The sequence below is a fragment of the Seriola dumerili genome, unplaced genomic scaffold, assembly GCF_002260705.1.
Source record: "Seriola dumerili isolate Sdu_G_001 unplaced genomic scaffold, Sdu_1.0 BDQW01000002.1, whole genome shotgun sequence".
In the NCBI taxonomy this organism is placed as follows: Eukaryota; Metazoa; Chordata; class Actinopteri; order Carangiformes; family Carangidae; genus Seriola; species Seriola dumerili.
In genome coordinates, this window is record NW_019174257.1 from 1669992 (window position 1) to 1692899 (window position 22908).

The window sequence follows — 22908 nt, forward strand, 5'->3', positions numbered from 1 at the left end:
CTGTTTCAGACATGGATGAGTGTGCAGACAACGTGAACCTGTGTGAGAACGGCCAGTGTCTGAACGCTCCGGGCGGCTACCGCTGCGAGTGTGAGATGGGCTTCACGCCTACAGAAGACAGCAAAGCCTGTCAAGGTGTTGCACTCATTCCGTCCCATTTCATTCTCTCCTTTTATTCTCCTGTTCTTTTTTCATTCAGGTATTGTTACTAACATTATTTTCCCTCTCTCTGTCGCCTTTGCCACAGACATTGATGAGTGTAATTTCCAGAACATCTGTGTGTTTGGAACGTGCCAGAACCTTCCAGGGATGTTCCGCTGTGTGTGTGATGATGGTTACGAACTGGACCGCAGCGGCGGAAACTGCACTGGTCAGTAACTGTATCTCTAGAAAGAACAGACACTTGGCTGAGTGTCTTTGTCAGTAATAAAATTCATTCATGCATCATTTTACTATTCATAATTCTTAGACCAAAGATCTACTGTAGTCATCTGTTTATTCCCTTCATTCTTACTCATTGTGCAGCTTAACTCTCAATTCAACCGCAGTTACTTTGTGGTATAAACAAGATTTTAGTCATTTTGAGCGGATACATTATTTTTGGCTTCTGTGTTTACAGCAGCATATAAAGTAGTACATTGAGAAAGATGACTGTTATCTGGTGTGTTGTTGCTGAGCTTCTGCGTGTCGCTGTATACCGCAGACATCAACGAGTGTGCGGACCCCGTGAACTGCATCAACGGCCTGTGTGTGAACACTCCAGGGAGCTACCTGTGTAACTGCCCAGCTGACTTTGAGCTCAACCCCACTGGAGTGGGCTGTGTGGGTGAGTCACACGGAGCTGACAGGTTTAACAAATAATAAGCTTTTAATGAAGAACTCCATGTTGTCCTCCATGAGTGATACAGTGTGGGACAAGAGATGAATGAATGAATGAATGAATGAATAAGAAATATAGAATAGACAAGTCTTTCATACTTTTAACTGTAAGAGGTGGGTATTCACTTATAGTGCCACCATGAGGCCAATGAATATAATTTTAGTACATTTTGGTTAGTTTGATATTTCGTCCCTATGCCATTAACAGTGTGACCGTCCAATATAAATGAATAAAATGAGTACAATACATCAGTATGTTTTTTTAACATGAGAGCATAGTGAGGAGATGCAATGGTAGCATCCAAATGTATATCTAAAAAATATTTAGTAGGAGCAAGCCAAACAGTTGTTCATTTCATTTTTGCACTCACAACATCCTGTTACATTAAAGCGTCTTTATACAAGTGAATATGTATCTTTCCCAGACACCCGTGTTGGCAACTGCTTCCTGGATGTCCTTGCACGTGGTGATGGAGGAATCTCCTGCAGTGCCGAGATTGGAGTCGGAGTGACCCGAGCGTCCTGTTGCTGCTCCCTGGGAGGAGCCTGGGGAAACCCCTGTGAACTGTGCCCCGCCCCCAACTCCAGTATGTACAACACGAGCTCGAACAGACAATTACTCATAACATGTACTGCAAAGTGCACATCTATATGTTACAGTTAAAATGCTCAGATGAGTTGTTACCTTTAGGTCTTAGCAACATTTATTTATTACTTTCCATGTTTACTTTTTAGTTTGTATGCCCTTGCTGCCACTATGAAATGGAAAGTCAAGCTAACCTGCTGTAATTGCTCTTTCTTGTCTGTAGCGGAGTATAAGACTCTTTGTCCCGGAGGAGAGGGATTCAGACCCAACCCCATCACTGTCATCCTGGAAGGTAAACCGCCCAGCTTTCTCTGTTTCTCTTTAGCACTGAAACACTAAACTTCAGAATTGTACTATCAATCTACCATACACTCTACCATAAAATCAATACATCCGTGACATCTATGGATCTAACCATTATTTTCTAGATATCGATGAGTGCCAGGAGCTGCCAGGTCTCTGCCAGGGTGGAAACTGTGTCAACACCTTTGGCAGTTTCCAGTGTGAGTGTCCAGCAGGCTACTATCTCAATGAGGAGACTCGCATCTGTGAGGGTAAGGACTGAAAGACAAGTCGCACTCAATAACTCCATTAGCTCAGTCAAACGGTACTGACTCAAAAATATGTTGTCACCGTCTCCTCACTTCAGTTTTTTTACATTATCCGTCGTCATATCGTTGTGTGCAGATATTGATGAGTGCACAACTCACATTGGGATCTGCGGACCTGGTACCTGCTACAACACTCTGGGCAACTACACCTGCGTGTGTCCACCTGAGTACATGCAAGTGAATGGAGGAAACAACTGCATGGGTGAGTGTGAGATACGTCTCTTGGACAATAGAAGGTTCATTCTTACAAAGGAATTACATTTCTAAAAGTTATTTTTTTGGGACTGATTCTGTCATCTGTCATTCTCGTAATACAGACATGAGGAAGAGTGTGTGCTACCGTAACTTCAATGACACATGTGAGAACGAACTGTCCTTCAACATGACCAAGAAGATGTGCTGCTGCGCTTACAATGTGGGAAAGGCCTGGAATAAGCCATGCGAGGCCTGTCCTACTCCCGCTACCTGTGAGTGTCAGACACAAAGGGACCACCGCTTCACACCGACATACACTAACACAACTGTTTATACACTGTATGAATACTTTTTCTTCCACTCACTACGTCTCTTCTGTCCTGACTGTTTCAGCTGAGTACCAGTTACTGTGTGGTAACCAGGCTCCTGGCTTCATCATTGACATCCACACTGGCAAGCCGATTGGTAAGGTCATGACAAGGTCAACACTGGCACTCAGGCAGAGTACCTTCACATGCTCAAACCAAGTTGTGCACATTAAGCGGCGTGAATTATTTTTAATAACGTTCTTCGATTGTGGTTGTTGTTGTGCAGACATTGATGAGTGTAGGGAGATCCCGGGTATCTGTGCCAATGGAGTGTGTATAAACCAGATCGGGAGCTTCCGCTGTGAATGTCCCATGGGCTTCAGCTACAACAACATACTGCTCATATGTGAAGGTAAAACTCACCTTCTCCTCTCCCTCACGCTTCCTTTTCACTTCCTTGTGTCTCCTGTAACAAGGGAACATTAACTACCTCCTGAGCTGAAATGTCATTTTTATCCACACAGAGTTAGCATGAGATAACGTGTGCATGGTGATGTTTCACAGAGTTCCTGCTCTTTTTTGGGTTTTTTTCTGTTTCCTGTGTCTCACTCTCTACCTACACACAAATACGTACACGCACACACCCACACCTCGTACACCTGTCTTAGTGGGAATTCGTCACTGACCCTTACCCTAACTTAAACCAACCTGATTCTAACTCTAACCCTAACCCCCAAACCAAGTCTTAACATCTAAACTTGTGGAATCCAGCATTTTGGTCCCTGCAAAGCTGTCAGTCCCCACAAGTATAGTGGGATCCTGGTTTTCAGACCCCATGAATAAAAGCTCACACACTTTTACCCCACCACACAGTGTCTCATCTTTTGACCCTGTTGCTGAATCACTGCTTGCTAATGTGTCACTTATATACTACACAGTATATACTTGCTGCTGGCACACACACACACACACACACACACACACACACACACACACACATAAATACAAATACACTCACTCACTGGCCAAGAGGCACTTTTACAAGCAGTCCACTCAGCAGAGGTACTGCTGCCTCTTCCCACATGAATTATGCCCTTGTAAAGACAAGTGTAGTGGCTCTGAACGGGAACACCTGCCAGGACCTTCAGTCATCCAGAACCTGCCAGCGACTGTCTGATCTGTACCAGAGCCAAAATGGCGCTGTGGTGTTTTTTCTCCTGCTGTCCACAAGCTGACAGTCTGCTCTGACCAGACAGTTATAGATCCTGTGATTGATGTCCACTGTTTCTCTCTTTCTCCCTCCCTCCATAGATATTGATGAGTGTAACAGTGGGGACAACCTGTGCCAACGTAACGCCAACTGTATCAATATTCCCGGCAGCTACCGCTGCGAGTGCTCGCCAGGCTTCAAACTGTCTCCCAGCGGGGCCTGTTTGGGTGAGTGCAGCCTGGTCTGACAGGCCTTACAGAGGTTTCCCATCCTAAGATACCGAGGAGGAGGACAGATAGACTGATTGTGTAGGTTTGTGAGGAAGGTGTGACAGGGGCATCTCTTGTTCAGAGAAAATTATTAGCATTTGCATTTACGCAACAGTGGGAAAGCGGCTGAGATAGGTAAGTTCATATTGGCTGTTTACTTAACTCTAGTTTATGAATTGAGTGTATATAAAGTGGGATTGATGTAATGTGTATAATATTAGTGCTGAAAGTATTAGTTGTGTGACAGGAAATCCTTAACAATATGAAAACCAAATCAGTATTTAAGTCCTGTTTTGTGTGATTGTAAATTAAACATCATTGTGTTTCAGACTGATTGTCAGACAAAAACTCATTTGAACCTTTGATCAGCATTGTTTCTGACATTTTAAACACTAAGCAGTGAAATGAAAAATAAATCAGCAGTTTAATAGATAAATAATTGTTAATTGCAACCCTTTACAATATGTTAATCTACTTTCCATTTCTTTTCCTTTCTCTCAGACCGTAATGAATGCCAGGAGATTCCAAATGTGTGCAGCCATGGAGAGTGTATTGACACACAGGGCAGTTATCGTTGCATTTGCCACAATGGTTTCAAAGCTACTGCTGACCTGACCATGTGCATGGGTGAGAAGGACACTGTAAAACTATAGTTATACACAAAACACTTTGTTTCATGTAATCCTGCAGACTGTATCAAGAGTCACCACATAATAAACACATTTTTTACATGTGCCATTATGTTTTCTAGCACTGTACTTAACCTTTTTTGATTCTAAATTTTGTTCTCTGTGTTTAATTTAGACGTCGATGAGTGTGACCGACAGCCGTGCGGCAACGGAACCTGCAAAAATACAGTAGGATCCTACAACTGTCTCTGCTTCCCCGGGTTCGAACTCACACACAACAACGACTGCATGGGTATGGATCATTTACTGCTCTCTCTAAAGATCAACAGCATCTAGTGCTTTCCTTTAAAGACAAGTGTTTACCTGTCATGTCTTTTTCATATATATTTTTTTGTAGCATTACATTTGGACAGACATGAAATGAAATTCATAAAAGTCATAAAAGTCGACTGTTTTGACTTTTCTTTGGCTTTCTATGGAAATGTATCACAGTACATTTAAAATTATATCTTTGAACTCTGGTGGTGTAACACAAGCCAGCTTTGATGATGCCAGGAAAATCATGGATTTTTCCCTGTTGTTGATGTGGTTGTTTATGGGTATCCAAAATCAGAGGAATGCCTTGAGAGTCCTAATCCTCTCAATGTTCATGTTCTTACAGACATAGATGAGTGCAGTGCCCTCCAGGGCCAAGTGTGCAGGAACGGACAGTGTATCAATGGACTTGGTTCCTTCCAGTGTTTCTGCCACGAGGGTTATGAGAATACTCCAGATGGGAAGAACTGTGCCGGTAAGTCAGCAGTTTTAATGTGAAAAGTGTAGCACTGTAAGTGCAGGGTGGGGGTATATATAGACAATGCAATAGAGTTTGTCCGACATATACAAACATGCATTTTCTGATTCCTATATTGTCCTGTTTTTCACAGATATCAACGAGTGTGTGAGTCTGCCCGGCACTTGCTCTCCAGGAACGTGTCAGAATCTGGATGGATCCTTCAGATGTATCTGCCCTCCTGGATATGAGGTGCAAAATGACCAGTGTATAGGTAAGGCACACACACACACACACACACACACACACACACACACACACACACACACCTACAGGGACAGACACACTTAAATACAAGTTAAATACTCACACATACTCAAAGCAGCCTGTTCAAATAGCCAGAGGCTGATAAGCACCTGTACTTAAACATCAGGGAGTCAGAGACATTAGTGATCAGGCCATCTGCTCCAACACACACACACACACACACACACACACACACACTCACACACTCAAGAAGCAGCATACACCACTATTCTCATCTCCCCTCCTCCTCCTCGCCATCCCCCTTTTTCTTCTCCTTTCCCAGATATCAACGAGTGTGAGGAGACCAACATCTGCCAGTTTGGCACCTGCACCAACACCCCAGGCAGCTTCCAGTGCTCATGCCAGCCGGGCTTCGTTCTCTCTGACAACAAACGGCGCTGCTACGGTGAGACAAGCTGTTAGTCAACATTAGGGCACAGCGGACGGTGTTGAAGAATAAATAGGCAACTGTCTGTTCATAGAAAAAAAAAAAAAACAGAATCCTGGATTTACTGGAATTTTTTTTTCTCTTTTGGCAGATACCAGAGAGAGCTTCTGTTTCACCAAGTTCGACGCAGGGAAATGCTCCGTCCCCAAAGCCTTCAACACCACCAAGGCCAAGTGCTGCTGCAGCAAGATGCCTGGAGAGGGCTGGGGACTCCCCTGTGAGCTGTGCCCACGAGAGAGCGATGGTGTGTGACACAGACACACACATGTTGTAATGAAGTCATATATGTACACACTATGATATCTGTAGAGTATATAAAGCTGACCTTCTTTTTGTTTTTTGGTGTTTCCAGCTGCTTTTAACACTCTGTGTCCTTTCGGCCACGGAGCCCTGCCTGGACTGAGTGACGCTCGTGAAGGTGCGTGCTGCAACACTGATCGAATCCCTTGAATCTAAAGGAGGTCTTGTACAAATTTCTTTTTTTTTTTCTTTTTTTTTTTTTAAATATGCTAATCTGCTCTTGCTCTCTCTAGATATGAATGAGTGTCTGGATAACCCGGGCATCTGCCAGAATGGTATTTGCATCAACACAGATGGTTCGTTCCGATGTGAATGCCCCTTCGGATACAACCTGGATTACACTGGAGTCAACTGCATTGGTGAGATGCTCTTCGCATGCTTTTCAAATAATTCATGCTCTGCCACCAACTGATAACATAACAGTTTTAGTAATCCTTGATTCACATAAGAAGAATCAAGTGTTTTGAGTATTCATCATGAAACAGCAGCAGGTGAACAGAAAAAGAAAAATCGATGGCCACAGGACTTCTTTTTATGAACTACAATCTCGAGGAGCTTTATTGCTGTGCCGCAGCCTTTATCACCAAAATCAATATTAGCAGCCACGTCTGATGTTATTTTCCTAGCGCCCGAGTTCGGCTTTTTCCTGCTTTACAGCCTGATCTCATTTAAGCTGCTCGTGACTGCTTTTAAAATCTATGGTACAATATAAATGTGTCATTTCTTTTTGATTGCCTCCTCTATCTACCCCTGCTCTCCGTCTCCTCCAGACACTGATGAGTGCTCCATCGGAAACCCATGTGGAAATGGAACCTGCACCAACGTGGTGGGAGGTTTCGAGTGTTCATGCCAGGAAGGCTTCGAACCCGGACCCATGATGACTTGTGAAGGTCAGTCATCGCTCAACACATTTGCACAAGATCATTCTAAGTCATAAAATGAAATGAAACCACCCTGTCTCTCTCCCTGATTCCAGATATCAATGAGTGCTCCCAGAATCCCCTGCTTTGTGCCTTCCGTTGTGTCAACACCTTCGGCTCCTACGAGTGCATGTGTCCCGCTGGCTATGTGCTGCGAGACGACCAACGCATGTGCAGAGGTGAGAGGACACAGAGAGATTTCTTGTGTCACGTTTATCTGCTGGACTCCTCTTGCTTTTCTGTGTTGTAGTAATTCACAACACTGAAACAGGATTGATCAGTTTTCATTTTAGCTGGCTGTTGTAGTCATACCTATTGGCCATCTCTCACTGTCCCCCACCAGACCAGGACGAGTGTTCGGAGGGTCTTGATGACTGTGACTCCAAGGGCATGACCTGTAAAAACCTAATCGGTACCTTCATGTGTATCTGCCCTCCCGGCATGCAGCGCCGACCAGACGGAGAGGGATGTATGGGTGAGTGAAAAACGCTTCAGCCAAAGTTAGAGGTTTACATCAGTCCTCGCAGAGTAGCTGCTGTCCTGTTTTTCCTGCTCTTCACTCTCTTCATCCTCCCATCCTTTGCTCTGTGTGCTGGCAGACCTGAACGAGTGTCGCGCCAAGCCTGGCATCTGTAAGAATGGGCGCTGTGTCAACACGGTGGGAAGTTACCGCTGCGAGTGCAACGACGGCTTTGAGCCGAGCTCCACTGGAACTGAATGTATTGGTAAGATCGCTACTGCTGGAGAACATGTTGTCAGACTGTGGGGGTGAAGAAGCCATAACTGAAGCTGTGCTCACACTCTTCTTTGAAATTCAGCTGAAGAACTGTAGACAGTTGCTCCCTCACTGACCGAAAGTTTCATCTCAATTGGTTTATTTTGTTTTTTGAAATAGATGAATAATCTGTCTGTCTTTCCTCCATTTCTTCAGACAACCGAAAGGGCTTCTGTTACAGTGAGGTTTTGCAGACCATGTGCCAGCAGTCGTCCACCAACAGGAACAGTGTGACCAAGTCTGAGTGCTGCTGTAACACGGGCCGAGGCTGGGGGTCACAGTGTGAGCTCTGCCCACTGCCTGGCACCGTTCAGTACAAGAAGATGTGCCCGCTCGGACCCGGCTACACCACCGACGGAAGAGGTGAGGATAAACTATAACACCAAGTGATAATATAGTTTTAGTGAAACGTACGTTTTATTTCTCATGTTTTTGCTTATTCCATTTTTTTTTATTATTTAATTTAACCACAATAATCTTATAAATTAGTTCAACTAACTAGATAGGTAGAATTAAATTTTGCATTTGGGATCTACACCTAGTGAGTTGAGGTATAACATGTGAAACGCAGCTACAGAAAGAAAGCAGACACACTGTGAGTATCTGTCTGATCTGGATCGCTTTCTAAAATGTTTCTGTTTCCTCCAGACATCAACGAGTGCCAGGTGATGCCAGATCTGTGCCGAAATGGTCAGTGCATCAACACCATTGGATCCTTCCGCTGCCACTGTAATGTGGGATACAAAACTGACTTCACCGCAACCTCCTGCGTTGGTATGAGCTCTGATCTGTATCCTGTCCCTCCCTCTCGCTTGTTTTCACTCATTTTGGTTTTAAAAGGTTTTTGATTTTACAGATACGGATAATATTGCCACGGAATTTCTACATTTCATTGATAACGCTGGTATGAGTTTACGAAAATTTTTCATTTTCTTGTCTGCGTTTTTCAGATATGGATGAGTGCGCTCTGTCTCCGAAGCCCTGTAACTTCCTGTGTAAAAACACTGAGGGCAGCTACCTGTGCTCCTGCCCCAGAGGATACAGCTTACAGCCTGATGGAAAGACCTGCAAAGGTATTAATTTAATTTACAGTATTTGTTCATGAGTTAAAACATTGATTTGCTATCCATGGGTAAATAACTCCATAAACATTATGAGATATTATTTAATGATCTTTTTTTATAGTCAGCTATTGTAGTAATCGTGTTGCTTTCAACACACCAGGGGTCTGGGTTCTGTTTATTGCTTCACTATATTGATAATTGCTCTAATATCATCTTTACAAGCTCAACGGCTTGGAGGCTTCATCTCTCTAATGTAATTTCGGTTTTCGTGCTTCTTTCCCTCCAAGATCTGGACGAGTGTTCAACCAAGCAGCATAACTGCCAGTTCCTCTGTGTCAACACTATTGGCGGCTTTACTTGCAAGTGTCCTCCCGGCTTCACCCAGCACCAGACCGCCTGCATCGGTGAGTCCACAACAGGAGACGATCAGTGTCACTCTACCCCCAAAAAGAAGTTTGTATTAAGGTCTTAAGTCTTGTCTTTTTCTGTTTGCAGACAACAACGAGTGTACGGGTCAGAACAGCGCGTGCGGTTCAAGGGCCTCTTGTGTCAACACGCCCGGCAGCTTCAACTGTGAATGCTCGAAAGGTTTCTCCTTGGACACCACAGGCATCGAGTGCGAGGGTGAGCAGATCCAATAACCCTTATATTTGGTCGGATATAGTTCAGAGAGTTCTGCTGAGGTGTTTGTGACCGAGGAAGGGGACGGGAGGCTAGGTGTCACTGCTGATAATGAGAAATTATTATAATAAGTTTTTATTTTACTTCCCCTCAGACGTGGATGAATGCAGCAGCAACCACCGCTGTCAGCACGGCTGTCAGAACATGCTGGGAGGTTACCGCTGTGGCTGTCCTCAGGGCTACGTGCAGCACTACCAGTGGAACCAGTGTGTGGGTGAGTTGCTCTGACTCTTGAGTCTGTGACTTTGTTGTCATGACAGTAATGAACAAGTCTTACTATGAGACTGCAACTACATGTTTGTCTGTAGTGTAATTGAATGTACAATGCCCTGGTGTGAAATGTGGTAGAAATTAAAAAATGAACAACTCTCTGATCAAGTTTCTTATTAAACCATTAATTGACTCATCAAATTCCCTGTTACTTTGAAATATATAATTATCATAGGCCCATATTTTATCAAATTGTATACCTGAGTCGTACTAAAAAAAAAAGAGAATATGTCAGGATAATCATATCATATTAATATATAACAGTCCTATTAGAGCATCTGCTGTTCACCTGGCTTAAAGGCTCTGCTTCATGCTGGATGGATAATAACAAATGGTACAAAAAACAAGATTTTTTGCTTAATCTCTCTCAATATAAAGGCATTATATAGACGGTGCAGTGGAATTTCATCTTTCTACCAACACACCAAATAGCATAAAGCAATTGTGTGTATCATCATATGTCTGCTATATGTGACAGTATTGCTTCATGAGAAATATTGTTAAACACATACTCACCTTATCGTCCGTCTCTTAACTTTTTCTTCTCTTCTTTCCTGAAGATGAAAACGAGTGTCAGGCAGGAACGGTGTGTGGCTCTGCCTCCTGCTACAACACACTGGGCAGCTTCAAGTGTGTGTGTCCCTCTGGCTTTGACTTTGAGCAGGGCGCTGGCGGCTGCCAAGATGTGAATGAATGTTCCACAGGCACCAATCCATGTATCTACGGCTGCTCCAATACCGATGGAGGCTACCTGTGTGGCTGTCCTGGAGGTTTCTACAGAGCTGGACAGGGGTGAGGGAATTAAACAGTGGTGTCACGAGAGTTTTTTTTGGACTAATTCCTGGTTGCAACATCTTACCACAAGAAAACATTTCACCCCGTTTCATGTCATTGAATTTGACGTGAAGTTCACTCTTCATACTCAGCACACTGACCTCTGTTACTCTGTGTCTGTCTCCATCCAGTCACTGTATGACAGGCTCGGGTTTCCCAGGCCAGTTTGCGGAGGGTGAGGACGATGACAGTCTGTCTCCTGAGGCCTGCTACGAGTGTAAGATCAACGGAGGAGGAAAGAGTGGACGACACAGACGCAACACTGATGGAAATGAGCTAAACCGGGTACGTGTGTTCACAAACTTCTTCTTCTTCTACTTTTGGTCATAGTTTCTGTCTGTTTCAGATTTGCTAAACAATTCAGTGAACTCCTCTGGCCCTGTCATCACTATAGGAGCCAGCAGTGAGCATGGCCAGCATGGACACCCAGGCCTCCATCCCCATGAACATCTCCCTGGCTTCACTGCTCAACAAGGAGCCTCTACTAGAGCTCCTTCCCGCCCTGCAGCCCCTGGAGCACCACGTACGCTACGTCATCACCCACGGCAACGCTAATGAACACTTCCGCCTGCTGGAACGCCGCGACGGAAAGAGCGTGCTCCGACTCGGCAAGAGGCCGCCTCCTGCAGGATCCTACCGGCTGGAGATCGCCAGCCTGCGGCTGTTTGGGCCCCGGAGACTATCCCAGCTGGAGGAGCAGCATGACAGTGACTACCTACAAGGGGAAATAGGAGACGCCCTGCGCATCAAGCTCCACATCCACCTGCACTGAGCTCAGAGTGATCTCGTAATCCTGCCCTGGACTGATTCCTAAAGCCTTTGAGTTTTAACCTGCCCTTTTATCCAATAACTCCTCTTCCCAGCTGCCCCCTGCAGGAACATCCCCACCAGCAGGGGGTAATCAATCAAGGGCTTTGAAAGACTGAGTCAATCAGCCCAACTCTACCACCACTTTGTTACTGTTCATGTTATTATATGTTCATGTTTTGTGTTTTTTTTTTTTTTTCCTTTTTTTTTTTTTACCCTGACTACACTTCCTTTTGCGCCCCTCCACTCCTACCCGACCTAGCACTCATTCTCCACTGAGAGATCCAGTGGAGGCGATGGCAGAGAGGTGTCCTGGTGCTTGGACCACAGCACCTTATACAGACAAAATAGCAGACAGATGGCCCACAAGTCCATGAAGCACTTTGGTAAACAAGCAAGTTTTTATCAGAAATGAAGTGCTGAGAGTGGCCAAAATTATCTTAACGCAGCATTTATGGTGGTATTTAAATCACTGTGTATTATAAAGAAGTTATATTAAGACTAGAGATCAGAGGTCAGGTGCCGTCATGGTGGTCCAAGGACTCGCTCACCTCTCTGTGATCTCGCTAAAAAAAAAAAAAAAAAATCACAACACTGGGGAACAAGGTTTGTCAAGTCGGCCCCTCTCAGTATTGTAGTGTGTCATTTAATGTATTTGTGCTGTTTGAAAAATGTTAACACGAAGGACTGCAACATTTACACAGCATTTCAGGTTCTTAAGTCCATAGCGGTCTGTTTTATAGCTGGATGCCAACCAATTTTCACATGAGAAAAACAAGCAAGCTTTGTTCTGCTCTGATGTGACCGACTTTTGTCCCGCCTGCGGGCAGCGGCAAGCAGGGATCAGCATGTTTGCGTGCGTGTGCTGTCATGTTTGGTTACCTCAGTACTGGACACCATGCTGTGATGCCAACTTCAAAACTAAAGAGGGTGCTAGTGTCCCTCAGCATCCATCATGAGCAGGGAATACACCAGTTAGTAGCTTGTAGACTTAAAAGACGATAGATCAGGTCACGTTTGTATTTATCCTTTAAGGGATTAAGACTTCAGGTGCACTGATTCTGGACCTGAAAGCCAGATTTCCAAAGTCCAAAGTCTCTTTCGCTCGTCAGCTGTCAGAGACTTGTAGCATCTCCTGGTTCTGCGTTTTTACTAAAAACTCCTGAACATCAATGCAGAGCTGCGGCCGACAGCCGGCGTTGGGAGGCTGAACTTGACAATAAGCTGACTTTATCTGACTTCCTTGACCTTACCGTGAGCTCGATGTCTGAGGTCTGAGCCTCGTCTGCAACACAAAGAGACACACAGCTGAATACACTAACAGTCTCAAAGGTACATGACATGTTAACATTACATAAGCTGTAACTAAAGGTAGTGCTTTACAGTGTAAGTGCACACACAAGTGAACATGAAACTTCACGGAAAAAACAAAACAAATATCTGTCAGGTCTGTCATCTTTCATTTCTCATGATTTTTTTTTCTCTCAAAGAGAAAAAAGGTGCTAGATAATACCATCTCTTACGCTGTACAAAGAAAGTGCAGTCTTGAATCTGGATTGCAAAAAGTGACCTTTTTTTTTTTTTGCTAGGTTTTATTGTTGTGTTTGTTTGTCGTTTGTATTGTCTTGGTGCTGAAAAACCAATATTATCAAACTTGCTTCTTGAAAATTAAATTGTATATTTTTAAGTGAAATGTAGATTTTTTTTTTTTTTTTTTTTTTTTTTTTAAAGCGTCAAGGCTGCCGAAACAAATACTCACAGTAAACCCAAGACTGAAGGCCTTTAGTGCTGTTGACTTTGTTTTGTTGAGAAAAAAAAAAGAAAAGAAAATGCAGCATCTTCTTTGTTGATAACTGACGATGATGTCAGACTTTGAGATCATCGACATTCCCATCGTCTATTATCATACAAGCTTACACTGTCTGTACCATGCAATGATCAATTCAAACAAAACCATCTCCAGATACGACCTATGGTGCTTAAGGATAATCTTTTTCTCTTAACAGTCAAGGTTGCTGCACTGACCCACAGCCTAGGCAATGTTTATAACACATAACCATTTTTCTAACCTGGGAGCCTTTGTATACTTTGTATCTTTATTGTCAGTTTGTAATTTTTCTTTTATTTGCCACTATGTTTAAAAAAAAAAGAAAAAAAGAAGGCATTGTGTTGCATCTGCTTACTGTATCTCAGCTTCGGTGTCAAACTTGAAACAATATACTGTCATCATCTGCTTGCATTGAAATATCATTTGCTTTATAACTCAGAAAACAAGGAGTCTGATGTTTCGGTAGGTCAAATGTTCAGCACAAGCCTGAAGCCTGTTTATACTGAAGTCTAACTGAAAGCTGAAATGACAATCACCCACTCACACCACATCTGTTTGTTGAGGATCAATAAATCAATCAGCTATTATGGAATATTTTTTAATATCCTGAATGATCATCTTTGTGCAAGACAAAAACCAAAGATTTGTGACACCAAATGGCAATCTGTAAAATTAAAGTGATTCATATCATATTGTAAACTTTTTGTCCAGTGACATAAATGGCAATAAAGTATTGTGGGTTATATTTTTAAGTCTTGTGCGCCAGAGTTTTTCTTTCCTCTCAGTGCTCATGGCTTACAAACGTGACACACGATGACAAGTAAGTAGTAATCGTTTTTATTTAATTTCCAACATGAACAATGTGGACCTTCCACACAGTCCAGCTCTCAGTGGAAATTAGAGAAGAGTAATTGAAGAAGAAAATCTTTTTATTGTCACTGATTCAACGCAGTGTATCAAAAACAAAGCAGATAGTCAGAAAAATATGTAATTATAAAACACAAAAAAAGCAAAGCTACCTGCTTTGCTTCCTTCTAAGAGGTGGCTGCATGACTACCTCAAAAATCTACGGTCTAACTAGTCAATACAGTAAGAGGAAAAGGACAGAAAGATAGCAAAAAGGAGACTCCCAAACTCGAGTCAAGAATAGAAAAATAAAGCCTTTTTTTGCCTAAAGGTTGCTGTTTGCTTCATCACCACACTTGGCAGGCTGACTAAAGCAAAGGACAAATTCTACTTGCGGTAATAAGAGATTATACAGTTTCAATATGGCTTCTCAGTTATAGACACAGTAACACACAAAACATACACGGACAGATACACGGAAGATTTTATGGAGACATAAACTACCTGCTCTGGCCTTAAAAAGCATCTGGAACTGCAGTGCTGCCTCGAGGATCAGTGTCCCAAATCAAAACAAATGTGAGGATTTGTGCGACGTGATCAGCAATTAACATAAAGATGCTTTGTAATGGACCTTGGTTCATTAAAGGGGCATCTGCTTAAGTGTAAACTCCTTCATTTAAGTTCTGCCTGTGTCCTGCGTGTTGAGAGTTCTCATCAAAAATGTGGCTTTGAGGTTCTAAACTACGTTGTGATCTGACAAGCGGTGGGATTTGGAAAAACCTAGCCCTAAAGTGAGGTTGTGAAGTGGCGGCATGTTAGCCTTGTACATTAGGTCAGGTTAAGGCAGCTGTGCAGCTCATTATTTCTGTTTTCTTCACGGTCAAACATCCGAGTTTGGGTGAGTGAGTGTTTGGCTTGCAGGGTGTGGCTCTTGATGAACCAGACTTGTTATACTGCATATTTACAGTTCTGTGATATAAACCAGGCATCTTCCAACATCAGGTAAACCTCCCTCTAAGAGTGCATTCACAATCATTTGCATTGTTACTGTCCATCTACACTTCTAAATTAGACTACGCCGTACAGGATCATGTCTGTGTACAATGAAATATTCCCTCTTCCACACCCTGTTGACACATCACCCTACACCAGTGCATAATCAAACTGACCCCTCTCCAGCCCCTCCTTGTGGTCAGTCCAGGATGATGCAGGCATGCGGCTGTAGGGGTCCAGCAGGATCCTGAAGCACCTGACCAGCAGGAAGACCAGGAATAGCATGAGGAGGCCTACGAAGGCCAAGGCGGTGCGTTGCTCAGTATCCACCCCGACCAAGGCCAGAGGGGGGCTGCTGCTGCCGCCACCAGGACTGCCGGGGAGGGAGGAGCTGGCCGGGGACAGCAGCAACTCGTAGTCAAGTGTGGGCACATCGTTCATCCTCCACGGGGCCCGAAGGCAGGGCTTGCACACTGACTGGATAGTTGGTGTGTTGGGAGGAGGTGCAGAGAAGGAAGGGAAGGTGTTCATGAGGGGCGGCGCAGACACAGAGGCCAAACTGGAGACTGGGAGTTTGATTTTGAGGCTAAATAAAAAGGAAGTTTACCAGTTTTGTATTATAGACTCTGTTAGTTGGGTTAAGAAGTTAGGTAGCCTAAGTTAGCAGGTAGTTAAGAAGCAAGAGGACCGCAGACAGCAGGACTTGCACACACGTTTTCCTCCGGTGGCCAGTTTATTTTGTCAAATCTAGGTCAGTCAAAGTGGCATGACCCAGACGGGCCTGATCCTAATCTGCTCTGACAATGTGACAGACACACACACGCACACACACACGCACACACACACACGTACACACACATGCACACAGAGGCACTTCTCAATTAATACAATACGGACTACTTTTTAGTGTCACACATTTTGAAGAACTGACTAAACTGTCTAATGAAGCTCTATGGTTTGAGTTTGAGTGGCCGACCCTCAGGCAGAAATTTTTTTTTTTAAGTATTTATCAGGGCCACTCTGCCACATCGGCTCTCATTCTCACTCTCAATCAGAGCAGACAGGATGTGACACTGCCTCTTAATAATGAAAACACACGTGTCTGATCACAGTCAAGGTCAGTTCTTGATTGGTGTTTAATGTTGTGCAGATGGACTTCTAACACCCAGTTGTGTATAGCTGTTTAAGTGCGTGTCTGGGTGTTGTGTCACTGAAATAAGAGCCAGACACAAGTGTTATAAACACCAGATTATCTGAAGCATCTGCAGACGCCAGCGACCCCAGGTGTTGGTCCGTGTGCGCACATGTGTGGGTGTTTGTGTGTGGCTAATTAGATCAGGAGGTTAGTGGATCGATGGCCCTGAATATAAAACGGTGCATCACCTCTTCTGATGCTGCCTGCTAAATGCAAAGGTAGTTGGAGCGTGATAAGTGGGTCAGAGCTGTCAGGTGCTGAAATAAGTTTCTTTCACTGTCTCCCTTTGGGATGATCTCTTCAAAAACCGCCTCTCTTGACAAGAAGAGAACCAACAAGAGGTAGAAAATGAGTTAGAATCTTCTGAGGAGGTGAGCTTGTGTTGGTGAAGTCGTCAGTCGAAAAAGAAAAGTGGCTTCATCCAGTTCGATCTTCAGTCTACTGAACGCAGAATGTGTTTAGGGCAGCCCTTCCAACTGTGTGCCCGACATGACGGAGGGATGTTAACAGAGTTGTTGTCGCCAGATGTTGCTGGTTAAGCCGAAGAATCACTGCAGCTCCTTAAAAATCACCATCTGCAAGCATAAGAGCCACCTGGTTAGAAAAGAATTGAGATAACTGTCCAAAAATCTCACTAATGACTAACTAATGAAGCTCTAATGAGGACATTTACTTTGTGCCATATAACATCAGTGCACAGTCAAATCCCTCAAATAAAACTACAGGCATTGCACAACTTTTCCATTATTGTTTCTACCATGAGAAGAAGATTAAGTCATTCCTCCCTCGTTTCATCATATGATGTGATTATTAGGACCCTCTGCTCAATAAGTAATAGTGACAGTGACATTAGCCGTCTGTGGTGAGAACACAGCACCAGCATCCCCTGTAATGACACTCAATTAGCAAGCCGATTATGGTGTCATTACTGCCACATTAGCAATAATGAATGCGTGATTATAAACACAGATACCGCAATACATCACCCTCATTTGTCAGTGCACTGTTACAGTAGGCCATTTGTTCACTAGTTGACCCCCCCTTCATTCATTTGTTCACATGATGGACAGAAAGACAAAGTGTTGTGGAGGTTCATTAATAATCTAAAATCACATCTCGTGTAGCGGATCAGGTTTCAAATCATTGAGGAAATGCGATATGCAAACCATTTTTACCTGCTCATCCATCTGAATAGAGTGGTGACGGGGCTATTTGCTTAGACAAACGTGATACGCAGAGATATGGAGAGCACTGTGTGTGTGTGTGTGTGTGTGTGTGTGTGTGTGTGTGTGTGTGTGTGTGTGTAGAGATGCTGAGGAGACACAAAGGTGAGTGGACACAGAGGGAGAGAGAGAGGGGGAAGAGACATTAATAGTAAGTGCTTTTAAATTTTGTTAATTTATTAAAGAGGGTTGATGAAGAGAGGCGCAGAGAAGGTAGATTTGAATTTATAACACATTAGTTATTGTCTTTAAGACAAGAAAACATTATGGATAAAAAGAAAGACAAGTGACTCAATATATCGAAATAAAAATAGGAACAGGATGGACAGAGAGCATGAAGGTTGATCGAGGAGGTAAAGATGGATGAATAGAGCAGAAGTTCCTGTGGTGGACGGGCAGCAGTACAGAGGAGAGAGGAGAGGTTTGCTGGCACAAAGTGGACTGACTCTCCTCTGCATGACCATGGCAAAATGCCTTTTCCATACACTCTCTGTCTCTCTCTCTCTGTCTCATTCAGTTCAAAGGTTTTCTATCTGCTACTTCATCAGCCAGTGTCTCCAGGGTGTGTGGTGCACCAGACTCAGGCTGGCGGCAGGATGACACACCTGGGAGTTGGCACTCACACTGTGAATGAATGTGCACTTTTGTGTGTGTACAAACAGACCTGCTGTGTGCGTGTGCGTGCGTGTGTGTGTGTGTGTGTGTGTGTGTGTGTGTGTGTGTGAGACTGCCTCTGAGTGATGTGAGTTGCAAAACTCAAAAATAGGTCAGAAAACCTTGAAACTGTTTTCAAGGACACTATTACAACTGACACTGTCACACAGCTGCAGCTCCGGGTCAGAAATGCTTTCAAACTTCAAAAATCAACTGCTGTGAGACTTTTTTTATGTTGATAGTTTTGAAATCAAACTTGTAACCACTTTTTTTGGCTTATTAGGGGTAATGTTGTTCATCAGTTACTCTATAACTCTTCTTTTATGTTCTTACTTGCCAACAGTAATCTTTGCATCTATATAATATGACAGATTGTATTGTGGGATTGCTAGCAGAAAGCAATACATGCCATGGACACAGGAATTCCTATGGGCACATAAATTTCTCCGTCAGAACTCAGACAATCAAATGAGATGGCAGAGGGTAAATATAGGTATAGACCTGTCTCACAGCAGACACTTTGACCTGTCGTAGCTGGAGAAGCACATCAGGTGTCCCAATAAACCATTACACTGAGCCAGCATGCACAATAGCAGGACCCTGGAACTAGTTCACCTAAATGGAATGTGGTTATTTATAATGTTATCAATTAGAGCTGTGCTTTTCCTGCTATGACAGTTCAAAATGTCTGCTGTGAAAAGGCTTGTTTTACATGACGTCAACCAACTTAGTAAGTCAGTTAGTTTCCTTTATTATCCTTCATCACAACTAAGAATGGTTTGATTTCTACCACCCATACAGCTGCAACAAAACTAATAGCAGGGTAAGAGAACTGTCAATCAAGTTCAATTTGTGCATGGCCACATATCAGAAGAGGCAACAAGTGAATATACCTGTGTGATGAAAACTGTCAGTATGGTTTTTGATACTGTCTCTTTTTTTAATCTGTAGGTTGTGTTCCAAACTCTACCCACAACAGATGGTCACTGCACAGGGAAAACTCTACTGTAACATGTAAACACAAAGGAATCAGAGACCGGTCTAATCCTGCTGAGAGACTGTCAACTGCCCACTCTTTCTCTCTGTGTCTCACACTCTCTCTCACACACACACACACACGAGATATTCACAGACAGTTTTGACGAACCCACACACTGGAATCGTTTCCGTTTCGAATGTGGGAGGAGCAACTGAAAGGACTCCAACTCATCACTGAGAGAGAGAGAGAGAGAGAGAGAGAGAGAGAGAGAGAGAGAGAGAGAGAGAGGACGATAACTAGACTGAGGGAGAGAGGGAATGGACTTGAGGATGAGAGAGAGAAAGCATTTGTTCTTTTCGAAAATGTGCAATTCATCATATTATACAATAACAGGTATACTATTACTACAGCTGCTGTCGTATATTGATTTATCTGAGCAATGAACTGGAGCCATTAATAGCTACAAGTGTAGAAGATATTGTTCACAGAGTGGTGGATTTTACAGCAAAGATACTGTCTCTTCTGCATTCGCAACAAGCCTTGGTCAGATAGTTCAGCCATGGTTTTCCGGGGTGTGTGTGTGTGTGTTTGTGTGTGTGTGTGTGTGTGTGTGTGTGTGTGTGTCTCTCTGTGTCTGTGTCTGCGTGTGTGTGTGAATAAGTCATTGGGAGGTAGAGGGAGGACAGACAGAGATTGCTCAGCTTATTTTCCTCCTCGTTAAGTCTCACTCCCACCATCACCCTCCATCAGCCTCACACACTCACTCACATACACAACTGCACGCGCACTCATGCACACACACACACACACACACACTCTGTCGTCCATCAGCCTCGTCTTGCTCGACTCGCATTAGTTCTCGCCCACTCCATTTCTCCTCCAGCACACTTCCTCGAAGCATCGACGAGACCCCTGAGATGAGGGGAAGCAAAGCGGACACTCGTCAGTCTTCATCGAAAAGCCCTTAAATGGACACCTCACACACACACACACACACACACACACACACACACACACACTGGAGTGCACCGGTGGCAGCTCATTCACATTCAAACACACACACACACACTGGCATGAGCATACACACGCTTAGAAGTATTTCTGCATTTACTTACAGCACATATACAGCATACAGATAGAGAGATGCATTGAAACACACAACTCACGGACACAGACACACACTCTGCACCACTGTCATCACTTCCTCACAGAGCCATTGGTCAAGGTAACGTTGACAGAACTCATCAGGGTAAATGAAATGAACGGAGCTGAAAATAATATAGTTACTTCTCAGGTGACCAGGGTGTCACCTTTTCCCTCCTCTATCCACCTCCCGCTGTCTCTCACATGCACCCACGCATACACACGCATACACACGCATACATTATGATTTAGAAGCGATTGGTAAGGGTTAGGGTTGAGAAAAAAAAACCCAAAGCAGATTTAAAGATATTTCCATCATGTGACATTGTCTTTACCACATGAACTTGCCTGCTCTCGCTCTCTCTCTCTCTCTCTCTGCCCCTAATGCTTCGACCAACAAAAATACCCACAATCACACAAATTTCTCACCCACACAGTGCTAAGCATAATCTTTTCAACAGGAGGACAGCACTGTCCTCCTGCAACCGAGACAAGCCTCCCTCCACAAGGTGCAGTGCAGACAGGCTTGATTTGTCATTATTTATAGCCTGAGTAAAGCCACTCTCTAAAAGTAATTAGACTTTAGAAACAAAGACAAAGGGAGAAAAGAGCAAAAGAGAGAGCAAGTGGCAAGAGCAAAAGAAAGAGAGAAAGAGAGAGAGACGGTAAATGTTCCCAGTCTCAGCCACAGCCTGCTGGGAATTGAATTAACCCTTTCCAATTTGCTGCTTATAAAGATAAAGTGGACCTGAGGAAAAGGCAAAGGGGAGCTGCATGAGATGCACAAGCTCAGGTGGGAATCCCCGTCCACATCACTACAAAACATACAGCATTCATACACGACACATAAGCTGCATAAATACATATTATCAAACGGTGGGAGGCCCCTGTGAGATACCATGCATTGATACCATCCATCATTCAGCCTTATTGATACGTTTGATTTTCTTTTTGTGGCGATTCCTGGGAGTTTGTCAGGGTTCATTCGTCACCTCTGGGAGTTGCCATCTGCGGCGTGTCTGTGGCTAATGAGAACAATGAGGACCAGGTCACCTTCAGCTGTGCACAACAACAAAAACGTCCTCCAAATACCAACCTTATCTAACTTTAACATGAGTAGCTTAACCTGCAGTTCACAGCTGCTCAGCTATGTCCTGAGTGAAACACGCAAACACACACACACATTTTTTTTTTTTTTTTTTTTTTTTTTTTTTTTTTTTACATATGCAAACATGCCCACTCAAATTTACAGACCAAAACACCACCGACCACCTCACAGGTATTTTTAGCACCTGAGAGAGACGGAGTGTCTGTGGAGTCCTTTCTCTATACACTTGGCTCTCAGCTCAGCTCACGACGAACCAGCTCCTCCGATAGCTCCCGTCATAATTAGGCTGGCAGACAGTCAGTAGCTACAGTAATGGTGATAAAGTTGGGTAATTAAATATTCTGTTCTTCCAATGCAGCTAGCCATTCTGCCCTCCATACACACTTGCTTATGTACAAAAAAAAAAAAAAAAAGTGTGTATTTGTCCGTGAGAGGCAAGATATAAAGACACATTGGGAGAGACAGAGTTCACCCTGTTCTTTTACTGAGCGTACATGCAAATGAGAAGGCAGTGCTGTGAGGGTGGAAAGCACTCAAGACTGCTGACCTTTTAAAACACAAAAGGTACAGTGACACAACAGAGAGGGCAATACATTTTATATCGACGCATTCTTCAAGAGCCTGTCCGTCGTCATGAACGCACATGCTTTCCCACTGCTCACTCCTCATCAGGCTGAGGTATGGATCTCACTGTCAGGCGTCTCTAAAGAGAAAAAGTGGCAAGTGCTCGTACAGAAACTTATATTGTGGCAGACCAGGAGAAATGAACAAGGGATGGAGATACAGAGGGAAAGACAAATGGAGTTGTACACAGATGAAGGAGCAAAGAGACAAAACAAGCCCTTTGTGATTCTCAACAGCATCAATACAGCTGAGCAATTCCATCTTCCAAGCTGCCTGCAATCTATCATTTTATCACCAGCCCCAGCTGAACATGCAGTCTATTTTCTCTATCAGCACATTTAGGGTTTTTCAAGGTCGCTCCTGCGTCAATATTCAAAGTATTCAAGATTCTAGATCAGTATTCATTTTGTATGAGACAAGCTTTCTCTTTTACCCTATAAATACAGTGAGG

The 22908-nt window shown here is 43.7% G+C and overlaps 2 protein-coding genes across 2 annotated transcripts in view; one reads left to right on the plus strand and one right to left on the minus strand.

The window, feature by feature from the left end:
• The window catches only part of LOC111218927 (fibrillin-2-like), a 65299-nt gene extending 53222 nt beyond the window's left edge, over positions 1 to 12077 (plus strand). Inside the window, exons 34-65 of the mRNA XM_022741454.1 lie at positions 10 to 135; positions 248 to 370; positions 704 to 826; positions 1305 to 1466; positions 1689 to 1757; positions 1894 to 2019; positions 2153 to 2278; positions 2394 to 2543; positions 2665 to 2736; positions 2866 to 2991; positions 3891 to 4016; positions 4560 to 4685; positions 4863 to 4979; positions 5349 to 5477; positions 5614 to 5733; positions 6049 to 6171; positions 6305 to 6457; positions 6566 to 6631; positions 6747 to 6872; positions 7284 to 7403; positions 7490 to 7612; positions 7777 to 7908; positions 8033 to 8158; positions 8365 to 8571; positions 8857 to 8982; positions 9159 to 9281; positions 9560 to 9676; positions 9768 to 9896; positions 10048 to 10167; positions 10784 to 11015; positions 11189 to 11342; positions 11452 to 12077. Of these exons, the coding sequence (XP_022597175.1) occupies positions 10 to 135; positions 248 to 370; positions 704 to 826; positions 1305 to 1466; positions 1689 to 1757; positions 1894 to 2019; positions 2153 to 2278; positions 2394 to 2543; positions 2665 to 2736; positions 2866 to 2991; positions 3891 to 4016; positions 4560 to 4685; positions 4863 to 4979; positions 5349 to 5477; positions 5614 to 5733; positions 6049 to 6171; positions 6305 to 6457; positions 6566 to 6631; positions 6747 to 6872; positions 7284 to 7403; positions 7490 to 7612; positions 7777 to 7908; positions 8033 to 8158; positions 8365 to 8571; positions 8857 to 8982; positions 9159 to 9281; positions 9560 to 9676; positions 9768 to 9896; positions 10048 to 10167; positions 10784 to 11015; positions 11189 to 11342; positions 11452 to 11829 (4376 nt within the window). The 3' untranslated portion in view covers positions 11830 to 12077. The remainder of the gene's footprint in view (positions 1 to 9; positions 136 to 247; positions 371 to 703; positions 827 to 1304; positions 1467 to 1688; positions 1758 to 1893; positions 2020 to 2152; positions 2279 to 2393; positions 2544 to 2664; positions 2737 to 2865; positions 2992 to 3890; positions 4017 to 4559; positions 4686 to 4862; positions 4980 to 5348; positions 5478 to 5613; positions 5734 to 6048; positions 6172 to 6304; positions 6458 to 6565; positions 6632 to 6746; positions 6873 to 7283; positions 7404 to 7489; positions 7613 to 7776; positions 7909 to 8032; positions 8159 to 8364; positions 8572 to 8856; positions 8983 to 9158; positions 9282 to 9559; positions 9677 to 9767; positions 9897 to 10047; positions 10168 to 10783; positions 11016 to 11188; positions 11343 to 11451) is intronic.
• Positions 12078 to 14648: 2571 nt separating this feature from the next.
• Positions 14649 to 16062, minus strand: LOC111233070 (cortexin-1-like). Its single transcript, XM_022760857.1, has one exon. The coding sequence runs from the start codon at positions 16060 to 16062 to the stop codon at positions 15682 to 15684; it is 381 nt and encodes a 126-aa protein (XP_022616578.1). The 3' UTR covers positions 14649 to 15681.
• Positions 16063 to 22908: the final 6846 nt, after the last annotated feature.

Excerpts from the sequence above, each read along its gene's own strand:
- LOC111233070 (XM_022760857.1), bottom strand. The coding sequence starts at position 16,062 with ATGAACACCTTCCCTTCCTTCTCTGCACCTCCTCCCAACACACCAACT.